This window comes from Trachypithecus francoisi, unplaced genomic scaffold, assembly GCF_009764315.1.
Source record: "Trachypithecus francoisi isolate TF-2019V2 unplaced genomic scaffold, Tfra_2.0 Lachesis_group20, whole genome shotgun sequence".
Lineage (NCBI taxonomy): Eukaryota > Metazoa > Chordata > Mammalia > Primates > Cercopithecidae > Trachypithecus > Trachypithecus francoisi.
The window spans coordinates 14285103-14305756 of NW_022681466.1; the positions used below are offsets into that span (position 1 = coordinate 14285103).

The 20654-nt window shown below is 53.2% G+C and overlaps 1 protein-coding gene across 2 annotated transcripts in view; it reads left to right on the top strand.

The window, feature by feature from the left end:
- Positions 1 to 20654, top strand: part of TBCD (tubulin folding cofactor D) — a 186260-nt gene that overhangs the window by 21701 nt on the left and 143905 nt on the right. For both annotated transcript variants that reach the window (XM_033181724.1, XM_033181725.1), the window contains exon 7: positions 8663 to 8795. In XM_033181724.1, coding sequence (XP_033037615.1) covers positions 8663 to 8795 — 133 coding nt within the window. The remainder of the gene's footprint in view (positions 1 to 8662; positions 8796 to 20654) is intronic.

Here is a 20654-nt window from a genome sequence, read left to right on the forward strand (position 1 = left end):
GTCGTAAAACCTTTTGGTGGTTGTGGTTGGGAATATGGTCAGTGCCCCAAGCAGTGTCACCTTCACTTGGGTGTGTAGCTGCAACTTGCACAGCTTCTTTCTCAGAGAAGTGGGCGGAGAGAAGCTTCCTTTCTGGGGCATTTGGAGGCACTGGATGAGGGATTTGTGACAGCCTGGAGCTGAGGAAGGAAGCTGAGTCCCCTGGAGCAGGTGAGGCCCCTCCCAAGAGGGCAGAGGCTGCTTCCTGTCTTGTCAAAGACATAAAAAGATGATCGTCTAATTACAAAAGTAATCTGTGTGTATTTAGATAATAGAGTATGAAGTACAAAATGAAACCCTTGAGTGCTTTCATCCCGTGGGGGTGTGATGGCCCCTGTCTCCCTGCCGTGTGGCGCCAGCTCCGTCCATGGTTGAGTTGGGGCGGCACCAACTCTCTCCGTGGCTCAGTTGCCTCACTCGCTTCTTTGCGCTGTGGACCAGGAGATGGACCTGGCGCGTCATTGTCTTTTTTTTTTTTTTTTTTTGAGGCGGAGTCTCGCTCTGTCGCCCAGACTGGAGTGCAGTGGCGCAATCTCTGCTCACTGCAAGCTCCACCTCCCGGGTTCACGCCATTCTCCTGCCTCAGCCTCCCGAGTAGCTGGGACTACAGGCGCCCGCCTCGTCGCCCGGCTAGTTTTTTGTATTTTTAAGTAAAGACGGGGTTTCACCGTATTAGCCAGGATGGTCTCGATCTCCTGACCTCGTGATCCGCCCGTCTCGGCCTCCCAAAGTGCTGGGATTACAGGCTTGAGCCACCGCGCCCGGCCTCTGCTCTTATTCTTATTTTTCTTAGCAGCAGTACTGAGGGTTGGGTAGATTTTTGCGGAATGTGGGTCTGTGGAGTGCCGTGCCTGTGGGCCCGGGGAGGCACCGTCTGAGTGCCCGCTCCCTCCGTGCGGTCATCCGGGAGACGCGAGCGCGCTGGCTCCAGATCCGGGCGGACTCCTGGCGAGACACCGCAGCGCCACCTAGTGCCGGGATGAGCAGGTGCTTCTCGGCCGAGCCAGTTTCAGTGCAGAACGCCTGAGCCTGGGATCCGGGAAAGGGGGTGTCTGGGCGTCGGTGCCTTGGAGCCTTTTTCCCCCTTGGTCTCGGACAGTGATTCTCAGAGTGTTTGAGAATGGTGGATGCCGTCAGTGGAAGAGCTCTTAACAGTTGCTTGGCTGGTTCCTTGACACCTCCCGGACTCACCACAGGTTCTGAGTTTCCTGTACTTCTCAGAATCCTTTTTGGTGTGGGGATTGTTACAAGTCAGGCCAGGGCTGCGAGGGGTCCTGTGCCAGCGTTTGTCTGTAGTGCGAGTTCGTTTTCTGCTTTCCAGGGAGGAGCAGCCTGCTCTAGCCCTCTCTGCTCTCAGGATTGGATGCTTCTCCCTGTAGCACTGGCGGCTGTACAGCTGCGCCCATCTCCCTTGACGAACCGAGCTTGCCAACAGCCATAGCCTTGTAGGTGACTCTTGGTGTTATATTGTTGATAGAACATGCAGATTGAGTGCTGCCTTAGAAACCTTTTAATAGAAAATACGCCTTTCGCCAGCCGCGGTGGCTGATGCCTGTAATCTCAGCACTTTGGGAGGCCAAGACGGGTGGATCATGAGGTCAGGAGATCGAGACCATCCTGGCTAACACCGTGAAACCCATCTCTACTAAAAAATACAAAAAACTAGCCGGGCGAGGTGGCGGGCGCCTGTAGTCCCAGCTACTCGGGAGGCTGAGGCAGGAGAATGGTGTAAACCCGGGAGGCGGAGCTTGCCGTGAGCTGAGATCCGGCCACTGCACTCCAGCCTGGGCGAGAGAGCGAGACTCCGTCTCAAAAAAAAAAAAAAGAATAAAAGAAAAAACATATGCCTTTATTCTTATACTTTTTTTTTCTTTCTTTTTTTCTTTTTTGAGACGGAATTTCACTCTTTTTGCCCAGGCTGGACTGTAGTGGCACGATCTCGGCTCACCGTAACCTCCACCTCCTGGGTTCAAGCGATTCTCCTGCCTCAGCCTCCCGGGTAGCTGGGATTACATACACTTGTCACCACGCCCAGCTAATTTTTGTATTTTTAGTAGAGACAGGGTTTCACCATGTTGACCAGGCTGGTCTTGAACTCCTGACCTCGTGATCCACCGGCCTCAGCCTCTCAAAAGTGCTGGGATTACAGGCGTGAGCCACTGCGCCCAGCGCATTTTTTTCAGATAGCTATTTTTCTGATTATGAAAGGCAGGAATGGCAGGCGCGGTGGCTCATGCCTGTAATCCCAGCACTTTGGGAGGCGGAGGTGGGCGGATCACCTGAGGTCAGGAGTTTGAGACCAGCCTGGCCAACATGCTGAACCCCGTCTCCACTAAAAATACAAAAAAATTAGCTGGGCGTGGTGGTGCATGCCTTTAATCCCAGATACTGGGGAGGCTGAGGCAGGAGAATCGCTTGAACCCAGGAGGCAGAGGTTGCAGTGAGCAGAGATCGTGCTATTGCACTCCAGCCTGGGCAATAGTGAGAGTCCATCTCAAAATAAATAAAAGAGGTTTGCTGTATGCAGAAAAGTTGGAAATCTTGGCCTGGCATGGTGGCAGTCGCCTGTGGTCCCAGCTGTTCCGAAGGCTGGGTGGGAAGATCGCTTGAGCCCAGAAGGTTGAGGTTGCAGTGAGCTGTGATTGCACAGAGCAAGACCCTGTCTCAAAAAAAGTTGGAAATCTTGAAACATAGAAGTTGAAAAAGAATATGTAGGTAATTCCTATACACAGTACATGTGCTATATTTGTCTTTTCTGTACCGTCATCGTGTTGGATGTACACAGCGTGATCTTTTTTTTTTTTTTTTTTTTGAGATGGAGTCTCGCTGTGTCACCCAGGCTGGAGTGCAGTGGTGTGATCTCCGCTCACTGCAAGCTCTGCCCCCCCGGGTTCACGCCATTCTCCTGCCTCAGCCTTCTGAGTAGCTGGGACTATGGGCACCCACCACCACGGCCGGCTAATTTTTTTGTGTTTTTAGTAGAGACGGGGTTTCACCGTGTTCACCAGGATGGTCTCGATCTCCTGACCTCGTGATCCACCCGTCTTGGCCTCCCAAAGTGCTGGGATTACAGGCGTGAGCCACTGCGCCCGGCCTTTTTTATTTTATTTTTTTAAGACAGAGTCTTGCTCTGTTGGCCAGGCTGGAGTGCAGTGGCATGATCTCGGCTCAGTGCAGCCTCTGCCTCCTGGGCTCAAGCGATTCTCCTGCCTCAGACTCCTCAGTAGCTGGGATTACAGGGGTGTGCCACCACGCCCGGATAATTTTTGTATTTTTAGTAGAGATGGGGTTTCACCATGTTGGCCAGGCTGGTCTTGAACTCCTGACCTCAAGTTAATCCACCCCCCTCGGCCTCCCAAAGTGCTGGGATTACAGGTGTGAGCCACCGTGCCCGGCTCAGCATGATCTTATCAAGTTAGCATCATGCTTTTTCACCTCATTTCATGTAACTGCTGATGAATGACTCTGTCATATTCTTCTGTGTTTCGATACTGCAGTCAGCTCTGTCACTTCCTGCCTCTTGTGAGCAGTCACCGATGCCTGGGTTTGAGTACAGACCCGTTCTCGTGTCAGGATTGTTTTGTGAGGATGGCCCTTAGAGGTGGCCTTCTGGGTTCCAGGACGTGAGAGTGGTGTTGGGGTCTGCACACCTGCTGGCTCTCAGCTGCTCTCTGAGCAGTGCCTTGGTGGTAGAGGCAGCCCAGGAACACCCAACCCCCAAATCAGATTAAACATGGTGTCACTTATTGCAGATATTTAATTGGCATCGCACTGATTGCCGTAGCCTTAGGTGTTACATATTCCGCTTCGTGACCTGACTCTGAGTGTGGGCTCCTTGGAGCCTTTTCTTCTCCACGAGTGTGAGTTTCCTCCATGTGAAGGACGATGGGGATTGCCCCAGGTGGTGGTTACCCTTTTCCTTTTTTTTTTTTTTGGACCAAAGATTTAATTTTAATGTCAAACCATTTTTTTTTTTTTTTTTTTTTTTTTTTTGAGACGGAGTCTTGCTCTGCCGCCCAGGCTGGAGTGCAGTGGCCGGGTCTCAGCTCACTGCAAGCTCCGCCTCCTGGGTTTACGCCATTCTCCTGCCTCAGCCTCCCAAGCAGCTGGGACTACAGGCGCCTGCCATGTCGCCCGGCTAGTTTTTTTTGTATTTTTTTAGTAGAGACGGGGTTTCACCATGTTGGCCAGGCTGGTCTTGAACTCCTGACCTCAAGTTAATCCACCCCCCTCGGCCTCCCAAAGTGCTGGGATTACAGGTGTGAGCCACCGTGCCCGGCTCAGCATGATCTTATCAAGTTAGCATCATGCTTTTTCACCTCATTTCATGTAACTGCTGATGAATGACTCTGTCATATTCTTCTGTGTTTCGATACTGCAGTCAGCTCTGTCACTTCCTGCCTCTTGTGAGCAGTCACCGATGCCTGGGTTTGAGTACAGACCCGTTCTCGTGTCAGGATTGTTTTGTGAGGATGGGCCCTTAGAGGTGGCCTTCTGGGTTCCAGGACGTGAGAGTGGTGTTGGGGTCTGCACACCTGCTGGCTCTCAGCTGCTCTCTGAGCAGTGCCTTGGTGGTAGAGGCAGCCCAGGAACACCCAACCCCCAAATCAGATTAAACATGGTGTCACTTATTGCAGATATTTAATTGGCATCGCACTGATTGCCGTAGCCTTAGGTGTTACATATTCCGCTTCGTGACCTGACTCTGAGTGTGGGCTCCTTGGAGCCTTTTCTTCTCCACGAGTGTGAGTTTCCTCCATGTGAAGGACGATGGGGATTGCCCCAGGTGGTGGTTACCCTTTTCCTTTTTTTTTTTTTTGGACCAAAGATTTAATTTTAATGTCAAACCATTTTTTTTTTTTTTTTTTTTTTTTTTTTGAGACGGAGTCTTGCTCTGCCGCCCAGGCTGGAGTGCAGTGGCCGGGTCTCAGCTCACTGCAAGCTCCGCCTCCTGGGTTTACGCCATTCTCCTGCCTCAGCCTCCCAAGCAGCTGGGACTACAGGCGCCTGCCATGTCGCCCGGCTAGTTTTTTTTGTATTTTTTTAGTAGAGACGGGGTTTCACCATGTTAGCCAGGATGGTCTCGATCTCCTGACCTCGTGATCCGCCCGTCTCGGCCCCCCAAAGTGCTGGGATTACAGGCTTGAGCCACCGCGCCCGGCCATGTCAAACCATTTTTTTCTTTTTATTTAGTTATTTTTATTTTTAAGTTTGAAGTCTTATAAGAGATTTAATAAGTAGTCATTTATATTTTTCTCTACCTTTTATTGTTTAAGACAGAGTTAATTGATTTATTTGGGGTTTCTTTTGGTCTACAGTAGAACCCCAGCCTTCCCAGTAGGTAACCAGTTGCTTTAGCATCATTTTGTATCCCATTTTTCCATTCATTTCTAATGCTCTGAAGGAACTCGGTGTGTGTGCGTTTTAAAGGGAATAGGGTTTATTTCCACCTTGGTGCTTCTTCCTTCTGCCATGAAGTTAACTGCCCTGGGCCCCTTTTGCAAATCCACTAAAGTTAAATCTCCTGGGGAGGACACACGAGTTTCTTTCTCCGTTCCGTTCCGTTCCGTTCCGTTCCGTTCCGTTCCGTTCCTTTCCGTTCCGTTCCGTTCCGTTCCGTTCCGTTCCTTTCCTTTCCTTTTCCTTTTTCCTTTTTCCTTTTTCCTTTCCTTTCCCCTTCCCTTCCCTTCCCCACCCCACCCTTTCCTTTCCTTCCCTTCCCCCTCTCCCCTCTCCCCTCTCCCCCTCCCTTCTCCCTTCTCCCCTCTCCCCTCTCCCCTCCCCCTCTCCCCTCTCCCCTCTCCCCCTCCCTTCTCCCCTCTCCGCCTCCCTTCTCCCCTCTCCCCTCTCCCCTCTGCCCTCTCCCTCTGTTGCCCACGCTGGAGTGCAGTGGCATGATCACAGCTTACTGCAACCTCCACTTCCGAGGCTCAAGCAATCCTCCCACTTTAGCTTCCCTAGTAACTGGGACTGCAGGTGCATGCCACCACACCCAGCCAATTTGTTTTTCTTTTTTCTTTTTTTTTGAGACGGAGCTTTGTTCTTGTTGCCCAGACTGGAGTGCAGTGGTGTGATCTCGGCTCACTACAACCTCTGCCTCCTGAGTTCAGGCGATTCTCCTGCCTCCACCTCCTCAGTAGCTGGGATTACAATGTGCGCCACCACCCCTGGCTAATTTTTATAGTTTTAATAGAGATGGGGTTTCACCATACTGGCCAGGCTGGTCTCAAACTCCTGACCTCAGGTGATCCACCTGCCTTGACCTCCCGAAGTGTTGGGATTATAGGCATGAGCCACTGCACCTGGCTATGCCTGGCTAATTTTTGTATTGTTTTGTAGAGGTTTTTTTTTTTTTTTTTTTTTTTTTTTTTTACAGAGTCTTGCTCTGTTGCCAGGCTGGAGTGCAATGGCTCAATCTTGGCTCTCTGCAACCTCCACCTCCTGGGTTCAAGTGATTCTCATGCCTCAGCCTCCCAAGAAACTGGGATTAGAGGCATGCCCCACCACACCCAGCTAATTTTTAAATATTTTTAGTAGAGATGGGGTGCGAGACAGGCAGGTCTCGAACTTCTGACCTCGTGATCCACCCGCCTTGGCCTCCCAAAGTGCTCGGATTACAGGCTTGAGCCACCGCGTCTCAGCCAAGATGGGGTCTTACCATGTTTCCTAGGCTGGTCTTGAACTCCTGAGCTCAAGCTATTCACCCGCCTCAGCCTCCTAAATTGCTGGGATTACAGGCGTGAGCCACTGTGCCCAGCCAAATGATTCTTTACTTTCTGGAAGCAGGGACTTCTTTCCCCATTGTTCATAATGATTCCCTCCCTAAGCGTGTTCCACAGGGACAGTGGTGGGGGAGAGATCCTTGCTGTTATGAGCAGTTGGCAGGTGCCAGCCATCCCCTCAGCTGGGCAGCACTTCTGTTTTGGGAGGGCCATGACAGAGTAGGACGGTACGTGCGTGGTTGTCTCCTGCGTGTTAGCGTTGTGATCCTGGAAGTGTGGCGCCAGCTCTCGTGTGGGCCAATTGGATGGTTGCACTGGAACGATGGCCGGGAAGGTGGGATGGCCCGAGTTGAAGTTGCAGTGGAGATGAGATGGGGGCTGGAGGGAGGGTGGGCGTCGTCACCTGGCAGCTCCGGCTTCCACATCTCGCCCTGCCTGGGGTCTCCACATAGCTGTCTTGTGGGCATCACGTGTGGCATCCCCACGTGGACTCCTCCGCCTCCTGGCCCGCCCAAGGGTCCCTTCTGGGAAGTGGCCCTGTCGCTGTTGAGGGAGCGCCTCGTGCCTCCCTCCTGGCATCACTGCCGTCTCCTTCCCTCCCCACCCATAAAGATGTGGCCAGGATGCCAGTCAGACCTGCCGGCGTGGCCTGAAGAGGAGGCGGGCAGGCTCGGCCAGTGCTGGTCTTACCCCCAGCACCTCTCCCACTTGGCTGCTCTGCTTCCGACCACATTGCCTTTGCATTTCTTGAGTTCCCTTGGCTCCCTTCTGCCCTGGGCCCTGGCTCTCCAGCTTCCCTGGGCAGCAGCACTTTCCTACCAGGTTTTTAACCCCCCTTGTTGAGCTCTTTGGCTTCCCGTCTTCTCTCTAACCAGGCCATGCCCTCACCCCATTTCCTTCGTGACATTTCTTTGCACTTTGGAAGTCCCCAGCTGTTTGCCATTTCTTTCCAGAGTGTCAGCTGTGGGAGGGAAGAGCCTTGTCTGTTCTCTGAGTGGCAGTGCCAGTCTCAATCATGGAGGCAGAGCTGGGGGCCTGGTCTGTGAACTGCTGGTGAAGAAATAAGGAGGGTTCGGGCTAATTAGCCGGGCATGGTGGCGGGCGCCTGTAGTCCCAGCTACTTGGGAGGCTAGGCAGGAGAATGGCTTGAACCCAGGAGGCGGAGGTTGCAGTGAGCCGAGATCATGTCACTGCACTCCAGCCTGGATGACAATACGAGACTCCATCTCAAAAAAAAAAAAGGAGGACTTGGGTCCTCCTTTTTTTGGTTTGGGAGCTCTGTGTGCTCAGGGTGCCCTCTGCTGAGGCCAGGCTGCAAGAGGGGTGGGGAGTGTGAGCACTCCCTGGAACATGAGGCCGAGTCCAGCTGGGAAGACTTTCATGGGGCTACACGAGTGGCTGGCTGTGGAAGCAGACCTGTGCACACGACCCATGGCAGGTGCGGGGGAGGGAGGTCCAAGGGGCTTGGGGCCAAGCCTTGCACATGGGCACGATGTCCTGAGGTTAAGGGATGCAGAGTTGGGTCCAGGGAGGAGGGAGGGGCTGAGAAGTGGGCAGGGGCTCCCTGGCAGTAATGGGGACAGGTAAAACTGGAGGGGATGGTGGGGGCAGGTGGGAGGGGATGGGCAGTAGGCCTGGGTGCAACCTGAGAGGTTGTGGTGGGGAACCGGCTGCTGAGGGCCCTGGTCAGGGCAGTGACTTGGTTTCTAGGGTTGGAGAGAGGAGGAACTAGCTGGAGGAGGACAGGACTCAGTACAGGGCTGGTGTCTTGCTGTAAGGCGCGTGAGGTGGGAGGGTGTGAGGAGGGGGTGTGTGTGGGGTGGGCTGGTGAGGCGTGGGTGAGGTCTTAGTGCTGAGGCCTTGGTTGAGCTGCAGCTTGTGTTTTTATTTCCTTTTGGCAGATTTATCACACGTCCTGATGTCAAGCGGAGCAAGATGGCTGAGTTCCTGGACTGGAGCCTGTGCAACCTGGCCAGTTCCTCCTTCCAGACCCTCCAGGGGGTCATCACCATGGACGGGATGCTGCAGGCCCTGGTGAGTGCTGCCCGCAGGGGCCGTGGAGATAGCAGGGAAATGACACCTTACATGGGGACCACAGAATGACGTTACCTGTGGTTCCATCTTGATGTCATTGGAACCCCGTGGGATTGATTTAACCGCGCCAGGGTCTTAAGGGGCAGTTTCCTTTTCCCGCTGCTGTGGGTCCTGCCTTAGGGGCCGGGCTGGTTTCTGTGTTGGTGCTGGTGGATGGGCCTGGAGCCCCACCCGTCGCCAGCAGAGGGCAGTGGTGCCACGCAGCTGGGCTCCCCGGGGTAGGCTTCTCCGCACCTGGTCTCCTGCTTAGTTCCTGTGTAAAGTGCAGAGATTGAATGAGCTCTAATAAAACAAGGTGGGTGAGTTGAAACTTGATGCTGTTCCTTTGCACTGGGCTTGGGTTGGATGTTCCTGACTGCTTTGTTTGGACACAGACCCTGGCCTCTGCCTGCAGGTGTCTGGTTGGTGCCCTGGCTGCAGCCCTTTGCCAACCCTTTCCCTCCCTTTCGCTCTGGCTGTCTCTTGTATTACCTTTTGTTGTGCTAACGAGGAGGAAAGATCAAGTCTCAGAAGAGGGTGAAGCCTCTTTTGGGTCAGCCTTCTGGAGGCTGCAGCTCCCGAGTCAGCCTTCTGGAGGGGGAGCCGGCAGCCTGCTGTGGCCATTGGCGCAATGGGTTCAGCACCTTACTCTCTCTTTCTTTCATTACAGCAGGTGAGGCTTTGAGAGCACTTCTCATCCTTGTCTCACGCTGTGGAGCCTGTGGTCCCTCTAAGGAGCAGGGCACTTTGTTCTTCTTGTTTAAAATATATTTTTTATAGAGACAAGGTCTTGCTATGTAGGCCAGGGTTGTCTTGAACTCCTGGCCTCAAGTGATCCTCCTGCCTTGAGATCCTCCTGCTTTTGTGATTCTCCCAAAGTGCTGGGATTACAGGCCTGAGCCTCCACGCCTAGGACACTTTGGAGTGCATTTTAGGGCAGATGATGAGTGCTACCTCATGGTGGCGTCCTCCTGTCCGCGGCGGCGTCCTCCTGTCCGCGGCGGCGTCCTCCTGTCCGCGGCATTGTCCTGGCTGTGGAAGGTTCTGCCGGGGAGCAGGAGGCTGTCAGCTGGGTGGAGGGTGGGGGCCGTGGGAGTGATAACCTGGGGTGGGGGCGTACATTTCTTGAGGGGGAATTGGGAAGTGTCCTCAATGTCTGCTGCTTCCCGGTCATGCTGCCATGGTCTTCAGGAGGGCAGCCCTTCAGATGAAGAGAAGGTTTCAGACGTGTGAGAGAAAACTGCAGACGTGTTTCCCGGAGCCTGTGCTCTGCCCAGGTGATGTCTGTTTTCTTCAGGCCTCCCGTCAGCCTCCACATAAATGTGACAGATTCAGCAGTTTTCTAAAGTTAAGATATCATTCACATACCACAAGTAATTCATCCTTCTAAGGGAAATAATTTTGTAGTTCTTAGTATATTCACAAAGCTGTGCACTTCAGGATACTGTCATCACCCTGGAAGAAACCGTGATCGCACCAAGCAGTCCCTCCCTCACGCGCCCAGCCCCCACAGCCGTGGATCCATGTTCTGTCCCTGTGGACTTGCTGGTTCCGGACATCTTACCTCACCAGAGTCGTACACTGCACGGCCTTCTGCGTCTGGCCTTCCCTGAGCCCAACGTGTCCAAGGTTCATCCGTGTTGAGGTGCTGTCAGTGCATCGTTCCCTTTTGGCTTAATCGTGTGCCAGTGTATGGGTATTTTCTGCTGTTAATTACACTGTTAACAACTTTCACGTGCAAGTTTTTGTTTAAACTTAATGCTTTCAGGCTGGGTGTGGTGGCTCACGCCTATAATCCCAGCACTTTGGGAGGCTGAGGCAGGTAGATTACTTGAGGTCAAGAGTTCGAGACCAGCCTGGCCAACATGGTGAAACCCCATCTCTACTAAAAATACAAAAAATAGCCGGGCATGGTGGTGCGGGCTTGTAATCCCAGCTACTCTGGAGGCTGAGGCAGGAGAATTGCTTGAACCTGGGAGGCAGAGATTGAGTGAGCCGAGATCATGTCACCAGCCTGGGCGACAGAGCAAGACTCTGCCAGGAGAAAAAAACAAAACAAACACAACTTAATGCTTTCAGTACCCTTGGGTACAAAGCACTAGTTTTTAATAAAATTTTAAACAAAATTTGGAATGTTTCCATCTTTCCGAGGTCTTTTTAAAAAGATTTTTCTGGTGGCATACCTGCCGTACTGATGAAATAGAGGACCTGCTCGTGCCAGGCATTTTTGGGCATTGCAGGTACAGATGTGCCGTCTGCGTCCCCAGGTGCCCCTCGTTCTGGCCACGCTGGGGCAGCGTCCTCAATGTCTAAAGAGGATTCATTGCTGTCTAAAGAGGATTCATTGCTGTCGTGGAGGTCAGGGCAGGCTGAGGCTGGCCTTGGAGGGTACGGGGGTGGAGGGGTAGGGCAGGGAGGATGCAGGTCTCAGATGTGCCCACGTTGGTCCATGGATTCTCAGGGAATGTGCATTTATGTTTTAGGCAATTCTGGTAAAGGTGGTGGATACACATGATTAATTTGAAAGTTTAGGTGCAGTTGGATTCTTCATTTTTTTGCCTTGAGTCCCACTGAGGAAACAGGAAGAAGGGGAAGATGGTGGTGGCCAGCGTGGGGTTCCTGGGATTCCAGTAGCTTCACCTTCATGTTGTGATGCTGGGTGCATGGACAGCCTCCCACATGACCAAGGACGTGCTCTCAAGGCCCTAAGACCCCAGAAGAACGGGCCGCCACCACCAAGAAGTATGACGTGCGTGTGGAAGACCATGAGCCTTACCTGGCTGGTAGCATGGGGTGTGGCAACTGCCGCAGCTGTCTGACCCATCGCAGCGGGAGGGGGTCCATGCTGTGACTGGGACCACTGGACCCCATCCATTGCAGCGGGAGGGGTCCATGCTGTGACTGGGACCACCTGGCCTGAGGTTGGACCGGCGAACTGACCATGTTGGCACCTACATGTGTGTCAGGATCCATGTGGATATGTCCCCCACACCTGTTTCTTGGAATATCGTGTAAGCGGCTCTTCAGCTTCACAGCCTTCCTGATCACGTTCTGGGTGGGGAAGAAGTACCCAGCCTACCAGCCCGTGGGGCCAAAGCCATATCTTTACAGTAATCTGCACCTGAACCACGTGGCGATCCCACCAAAGAACCTGTGGCTCACAAGATCTGAGGAGGCTTCCTGGGCTTCTCTGTCCTCTAACTAGGATTTCCTCATCCCTAGAAATTTAACCTTAATGAAATCCCTAATAAAACTCAGTGTTGTGGAGAAAATGTCTCACGTCAGGAGAGCACGTGGGAGGTCTAACAGAATGTGACCAGCGCCGGTTGTCTCCAGTGGCTCTGCAGGGTAGGCTGTTAGCCCTGCCCTGAGCGTGGGTGCTGCTTTGGGAGGGTAGGCACATTTGATCTCTGTCCAGTCAGTGTCTGAGACCACCTTTGCCCAGTCAAGAAGGGGTCTCCTGCAGCTCTCGTCAGCCTGGCCTGGGAGCCTCCCCTTCTCTCCCCTCCCCACCCCATGTTGTTGGGTCAGCAGGATACCCCAGCCTTGGGGCTGGAGCCAGCTGTGGCTGCCCAAGGGACTTGTAGGCAGGTGAGGCACACCGGCTCCTGGCCAGGCTGGCTGTGGGAGAGGCAGCCTCCTGGTGAGAGGGGCTGTGGGCCACTGCATTAAGGCTGCCTTGGAGGGCTCCACGGTGCATCCTGGCGGTGTTCCCTGGGCACAGGGCTCCAAGTCCTTCTCGGCTTGGGAAGGTCATGTGGCCATGTGTGTCTAGTTCTGCAGTTTCTTTGTCTGCTGGTTCGGTGCTTTACTTTTTTTTTTTTTTTGATGATCTTGTTGGTTTTCTCTAGATTGTTCCCAAGTTTTCTGTTCTTCCATCCCAAGGTGGGAGGTGCGTGGTGCACAGCCTGGATTTGGAATACCCAGAGGGTGGGTGGGCGGGCCAGCTCGTTGCCCCATTCCCCTGCTAGCTGCTGGGACAGGTGGGAATTCCTGTAGCAAAATCAAACCAGTCAGGAGTGGGGAAGGGCTTTTCATTTTGACATCTCCAAGTTCCACTCTGAGGTGGAGAGAAGTTCGTTTTGCCCCTTCCTCCCAAGGTGTAAAAAGGTTTTTTCAGAGGCTTAGGAAGCCGAGCCTTATGTCACCCCCCAGCATGTGCTGGCAGAGAGTGAGGTGTGCTGTCCCTGCTGTTTGGTGCAGAGCACCGGGCAGTTTGGCAACAGCACCTCACCACTATTCAGATTGGCCCTCAGCGAGAGTGAGTAATTGTCTGACGCAGCTGGCTGAAGTCCCTGGGAAGGGAATGAATGAAACTGCTGTGAAGCAACGCCTGCGGCCCTGGGCTTCTGGCAGCTCCTGGGGCCAGCATGTCCCTTCCAGAGCGTCTGAAGCCCTGGGCGGCTGCTGGAGAATCTTGAGTCTTTCCAGAGCCATGCGTGTGGTTTCCTTCTCTCTCTTTGAAGGGTCCGTTTGGTCTGATCCGGGTTGCCCCAGCAGGAGGAAGTCGTGCTGGGTGCTGAGCGGGCGGGAGGTTTCACCATGGGCTTGGCAGAGCTGCAGGCAGAGGCCGGGTGCCCGCTGTGCATGATGAAACTTGCAGGTGAATTCTGCTTAGGGTTTCATCTGTTTCCTTTGATGCACTTGGCTTCATTGTCATCCACCTGTTCATTACTGTGGGCGAAACAGGTGAACTCTCAACAAGTACCATCGAAACCAGGATCTGATCTTCATTTCCCTCGAAGCATAGTTCCCTTGCAGTGAGGGTTTTTAACTCCTGTGGGAGGGAAGCTAGTGTTTGGCAATGTAATTTCCTTGGAAGGCCCCTGCACTCCAGCTTTAAAAACACCCTTTGGTTTAGTCCCACTTTAAGCATTAAGATTAATGCAAATTGAGGAAATTCAAGGAAGGAGAAAAACACATTAAAAATGGAAAATGGGCTGGGTGCAGTGGCTTATGCCTGTAATCCCAGCACTTTGGGAGGCCAAGGCAGGTGGATCACTCGAGGTCAGGAGTTTGATACCAGCCTGGCCAACGTGGTAAAACCGTGTCTCTACTAAAAATATAAGATATTATTTGGGCGTCGTGGTGCACACCTGTAATCCCAGCTACTTGGGAGGCTGGGAGAATCGCTTGAACCCGGGGGGCAGAGGTTGCAGTGAGCCAAGATCGTGCCATTGCCCTCCAGCCTGGGCGACAGAGCAAAACTCCATCTAAAAAAAAATTGACGGCCGGGCGCGGTGGCTCAAGCCTGTAATCCCAGCACTTTGGGAGGCCGAGACGGGCGGATCACGAGGCCAGGAGATCGAGACCATCCTGGCTAACACAGTGAAACCCTGTCTCTACTAAAAAATACAAAAAAAAAAAAAACAAAAAACTATCCGGGCAAGGTGGCGGGTGCCTGTAGTCCTAGCTACTTGGGAGGCTGAGGCAGGAAAATGGCGTAAACCGGGAGGCGGAGCTTGCTTTTTTTTTTTTTTTTTGAGGCGGAGTCTCGCTCTGTTGCCCGGACTGGAGTGCAGTGGCCAGATCTCAGCTCACTGCAAGCTCCGCCTCCGGGTTTACGCCATTCTCCTACCTCAGCCTCCCGAGTAGCTGGGACTACAGGCGCCCGCCACCTCGCCCGGCTAGTTTTCGTATTTTTAGTAGAGACGGGGTTTCACCGTGTTAGCCAGGATGGTCTCGATCTCCTGACCTCGTGATCCGCCCGTCTCGGCCTCCCAAGTGCTGGGATTACAGGCTTGAGCCACCGCGCCGGCCAAGACTCCGTTTAAAAAAAAAAAAAAAAAAAATTGACAAAAGGAAAATGGCTGTCATTTGCAGGTGTGACTCTGCTTGCTGATGATAGTTGTGCTCTCTTGGTTGTGCACTCTCTGATTGGAAGACTGTTGACTGTATGCGTGGGTTTCTCCCTGTGTGTTCTCACAATGGCTGGGAGGCGGTGGCAGGGCAGGGGACTCGGACTGCGAGACGGGGCTGTTGACAGTGGAAGTGATAATAGGATGCTCTTCTCCTTATCGGCTGTTAGGCTCAAGTGTCCCCTTCGCAGTACGGTTTCTTTTTATTTTTATCATTGACAAAAGCACAACTCTTGTTAAAGGATAAAATAGTCACAAACAACAGCATTAAAAACCAAGAAAGCCAGAGAACACTGGCACCGTCAGCTCACCCCTAGCTCCTGCCAGGCACTTGTGAAGAGAAGCGCTGAAGCCACTCTGCTTTTTTATAGTTAATAAAAGCAGTCAGGTCCCCAAGTAGGAGTGGTTGTGGCCCAGAGTGCGTGGGCCGGGACCGGGGCTTGAGCCGCCGTGAGCTCTGCTGAGGCCCGTTGCTGACTCCGGCTCTCCTGTACCCGAGGCAAGGGTGAGCACCAACGCCCGCCCCACCTGGGAGGGAAGCAGCAGACCTCTCACCGCGGAGGTTGGGGTGAGGCTAATTAGCACAGTCACAGTCTTTGAAGGTGAAAGAAGACAGCTGATTATCCAAAACATTTCTCTATTTAGGCTGTGATTTCTTTTCAGATTTGGAGAACAGCACCCTACCGTTCCATTCAGGCCAGAGGAAGATGACCACGTGGTCCTTTTTAGTTGTAGTGCTCTCTTGGGGCAAGAGTTTGGATGGAGGAAATAGGGCAGGGGCCGTCTGAATGTGGGTACTTTCCAGAGATCTTGCTCCTGTAGCGTTCGGGTGAAACGAGGTGCCCCAGGCCACACGGGTTCAGTTTCCTCGTGGCGTTAAGTAAAGACCTGGAGCAGCCAGCTCTGACTCTTGTTTTCCCATCGCTCAGCATTTTATGTGGGGCGGGCACAGTGGTGTGAGTCTTACAGAAACCTGCGTGGTGAGCCGCACGCCTTTGTTCCTGTCAGCCCTGGCCCGTCCCTGCCGAGGTGGCCCGACCTGCTCTCACAGGCAGCCTGGCGCGGGGTCATGTGCTAGACGGGGAGGGGCTGGGTGGGTCACCAGCCTCACCCCCCTCAGTTCTTAGATGAGGAACAGACAGGCAGAGAGCTGGATGGTGCGCCAGGCTGGGCTGGTGCTGAGTGGGCTAGAGCTGGGTCTCAGTGGCCCGTGCCCCAGTCATCCTGGCCTGTGGCCTCTGTGCAGGATGGGGTGCCCCTGCCCCTCACCTGCCCCGCCCTCACCCTGCTCACAGGCCCGTGATGCCTGACTGCCCACGCAGTCACCTTAGAGGCACCTTCCCTCTAAGGCAGACGTCCCTCAGGCTTTGGCCCTGGCTATTGGTATCTCAGCTCTGATTCACCCTTGACCTTTATCTCCTGATTTCTGTCCTTGGCTCTCGAGCCCTCCTCCTGTGCACCTGTTGGGTACACGTGTGACGCTTCAGAACCCACAAGCCCCAGGTCACACTCGCTGGACCGTCACTTTCCGCGCTCGGCCTGTTTACTCGGGAGCCCAGCAACAAACAGGAGCTTCTGTGCTGCTGTCCCTGCATGCGGCCCAGGAACCGGGCTCTCCCGTGTTCCTCCCGCTGTCCGCTCACGCCCATCTGTGTAGATGTGGCTCTAACATGTCTCCTTTCCTGGTTCATTGCTCATCTGTTCTCACGTGGCTGTGCCACCACCCTGTCCTGGGGGTCCTCGTCCCAGCACGTGGCTCTATGCTTCACGTCATCCTGAGTCTGCCCCGCTCTGCCGCCTGGTCCAAATGGGAGCCCTTTCCCTCTGTGAAATGTTCCCTCTGGAGGCGCTGGGCTCCCCGACTACCCTCCTGCCTCTCCTGTGGCCGTCGGCTGCAGTAAAGGTGCTGGTGGAGGCTGTGAGCCTTCTATTCATAGAGTGCCAGGCTCCGTCCCATGCTGCCTCTGTGCCCTTGATGCTGGCAGCACACCTGCTGTCCTGTGGCCTGGGTAAAGGGTGGCCTCATCTTGGCCTCAGAAACAGTAGGGCTCAGGCTGTGGCCCACGCCTGGGGCTCCCCATCCCCGCCGTGTGTCCTGGTGTCTTTGCTTGGCTTGCCGGCCTCCGTGGGCTCCCCAGGCGGCAGGCGGCTCTCAGCCATGCTCTCTGTCCTCACGCTTTGTTTATGCCCTGGCAGAGCTGCTCAGGTGGCCAGCCGTGGGACCCCTGTGCTCCCTGCTGCCCCCAGCATATGTCAGCAGCGCCATTCGGGAGATGTGGCAGCAGCACACCCTTGTCCTTGTCTCTGCCCGTCCTTCCTTCCTTGCCTTTATGTGTCTCCTTTTTTCTCTTCCACACGGGGTCCACAGGGATAGCCACGTCCCCTGGCCTCTTGGTTGGTGGAGCTTCCTCCTCCTGCTGGGCTCAGAGCTGTGCCATCCCCACCTGCACTGCAGAGAAGCTCAGGCCCCTCTCTGACTTGAGACGCTGGAGCCTTAGCCCCCCGCTGCCCAGGCCAGCGCCCCTTCAGGTCCCTGCAAAGCCACTGCTCTTCGTGGTCTCTCCCGCTGCCGCTGAGCCCGTGGGCTGCGTGGTGGCTTGGGAGCTACATACAATTGTATTTTGTCTGGTTTGTTTTCAGGCTTTCTGTGGTGGGAACTGTGTCTCTTGGATTTTTTTTTTGAGATGGAGTCTCGCTCTGCCCCCAGGCTGGAGTGCAGTGGTGCCATCCCGGCAAGCTCCGCCTCCCGGGTTCACGTCATTCTCCTGCCTCATTCTCCCAAATAGCTGGGACTACAGGGCCCGCCACCAGGCCCGGCTAATTTTTTTGTATTTTAGTAGAGATGGGTTTTCACTGTGTTAGCCAGGATAATCTTGATCTCCTGACCTCGTGATCCGCCCTCCTCGGCCTCCCAAAGTGCTGGGATTACAGGCGTGAGCCACTGTGCCCGGCCATCTCTTGCATCTTTTATGTATCAGTACGTTGGGCAAATGGGAGATGCATGATGGATTTTTGGGTAATTGAGAAATCGTTAATTTTATGTAAAAGCATAAATGATAACAGAACTATATTGGGAGGGACTAGACTTCTAAAATTGGGTTCTGTCTGTAAGGCTAATCTTCCCTTTCCCTTTTCTTCATCTTTCCTGTTCACAGGTTTTCTTTTGATGTTGTGGAGATTGCTGTGTGTGACTGCATTTTTGCTGCTGTTAAAAGTTGATTCCTTTTTTTCTTTATGAGACAGAGTCTCTGTCACTTGGGCTGGCGTGCAGTGGCATGATCTTGGCTCACTGCAACCTCTGCCTCCTGGATACAAGCAATTCTCGGGCCTCAGCCTCCTGAATAGCTGGGACTTGTACAGGTGCGTGCCATTATGCCTGGCTACTTTTGTATTTTTAGTGGAGATGGGGTTTCACTATGTTGGCCAGGCTGGTCTCGGACTCCTGACCTCTGGCGACCCACCCACCTTGGGCTCCCAAAGTGCTAAAATTACAGGTGTGAGCCACTGTGCTAGGCCCTAGAAATTTATTCTAATCCTTTTAGATCTTGTAGGTTTCCTGTGTTTGAAATTCTTAAATTAACAGGGAATTTTTTTTTTCTTTTTTTCTTTTTTGAGACAGAGTCTTGCTTTGTCACCCCGGCTGGAGTGCAGTGGCACAATCTTGGCTCACTGCAACCTCCGCCTCTGGGGTTCAAGCGATTTTCCTGCCTCAGCCTCCCAAGTAGCTGGGATCACAGGTGCTGCCACCACACCCAGCTTTTTGTATTTTTAGTAGAGACGGAGTTTTGCCATATTGGTCAGGCTGGTCTCAAACTCCTGACCTCAAATGATCCGCCTGCCTCAGCCTCCCAAAGTACTGGAATTACAAGCGTGAGCCACTGTGCCTGGCCATGGATCATTAACCACTTTTCTAGCATCTTACCTCTGTTTGGTGGTTCACGATTAATAAAGGGCTTTTGCGAGCTTTTGTTTGGCCTTGGGAGGTGCGTGGGCTCCCTGCTCCTCTCTTCTGTGGAAACTGTTGCCTTTGGGTGAGGGGCGCACCCCAGAGGTGGTCACACACACCTGAACGTGAGCACAGTCATTGGACCCTGTCATGCAAAGCTGGGCTGTGCAGAATGAGCTCAGAATAGCAATCAGAAGGCTCGGTGTTGGGGATTGTTTAAGCTGGAATACTGTAATGCTGCTGGCTGTTTATGGCTGTGAGGTCACTACGTGGGCTGCTGAGAGCATTTTAAAACGCTGAGTGAGTCATGAAATAGTCATGCGTTCCCTAACAGTGGGGGTTAGTCCTGAGAACTGCGTCGTTGGGCAGTGTCATTGTGTAAACACCATAGCGTGCACTTAAAATAGATGGTATGGCCTGCTGCACACCCAGGCTCGGTGGTGTGGCCTGCTGCACTCCCAGGCTAGGTGGTGTGACCTACTGCACACACAGGCCGTGTGGTGTGGCCCTGCTGCTCCCAGGCTGCAAACTCGTACAGCACCTGACTGTGCTGAATACTGCAGGGAACTGTAACACAGTGGTGTTTGCACATCTAAGCATAGAAAAGGTACAGTAAAAATACACTATCAGCTGGGCACGGTGGCTTACGCCTGCAATCCCAGCACTTTGGGAGGCCAAGGTGGGTGAATCACGAAGTCAAGAGATCGAGACCATCCTAGCCAACATGGGGAAACCCCATCTCTACTAAAAATACAAAAATTAGCTGGGCGTGGTGGCGTGCACCTGTAGTCCCAGCGACTTGGGAAGCCAAGGCAGGAGAATTGCTTGAACCTGGGAGGCAGAGGTTGCGGTGAGCCAAGATTGTGTCACTGCACTCCAGCCTAGGTGACAGAGTGAGACTTCATCTCCAAAAAAAAAAAAAAAAAATTACATATATACACACACACGTATATCTACCCATGTATATACGTGTAAATACACACACACACATACATATGTAAAATCATTTTATGGGCCCACTATCGTTATGTGGTTCCTCATTGACCAGAATGTTCTACGATGTAGGACTATAGTGCGATACACTGTCATGAACAGATTGATAAATGAGGTGAAGGATGATGCCTGTGAATGACAGACGTAGGAAACCACAATCTTGTTTTCCAAGCTTTCTTTGAGGGCTGTGTTGCCTTGGTTTATAGATGAGGACATGGACCGAGGTCAGGGGCTGCCAGGTTGGTACTGGGGTGTGGAGCTGGGCCTTGTGTGGTCCCCATCTGCGAGCGAAGGTCATTAGTGTTTACCTTACAGTCCAAGGTTAGGTGAAAAATAACACCTTGTTCTTGAAAGATAAAAGCTAGATGTGATTATTTCGATCATTGAAACATTTCTGTGTGAAATTACCTTTGTGTTTTGGTGGCAGTGGCACGATTGCAGCTCACTGCAACCTGCACCTCCCAGGCTCAAGTCATCCTCCCACCTCAGCCTCGTGAGTGGCTGGGATTACATGTGCACGCCGCCACGCCCGGCTAAGTTTTGTAGTTTTTGTAGAGATGAGGTCTCGCCATGTTGTCCAGGCTGGTCTTGAACTCTTGGGCTCAAACAGCCCTCCTGCCTCGGCCTCCCAAAGCGCTAGGATGCTAGGCGTGAGCCACCACACCTGCCTGAAATTAGTTTTCATTTTGATATTTGTTTTCTTAAAATTCTTTATAATTTGTCAGAAATATATTTTGTCAGAAACAGTATATTTTTTCCCTCTGGGGTTCTGATTCTAATCAGTCATTTCCTAATTCAGCAATTAAAATTTTCACTTGTCAATGCCTGAATGTATGGTGGTCCTGAGGGGAGTGCATTGTGCTCGCTCCTGGGGGCGGCAGTGTCTGGCCTGGTCCCACCTGCGCCACCTGGGCCCCACCTTTAGGACAAGCTCTCCTGTTTCCTAGTGCTCTCCTGTCTAGGGCAACCACTGTTCTTTTTTGGGGTGGTAGTGGGGGCTCTTTGAGGTGTCCCTCGCTTTGG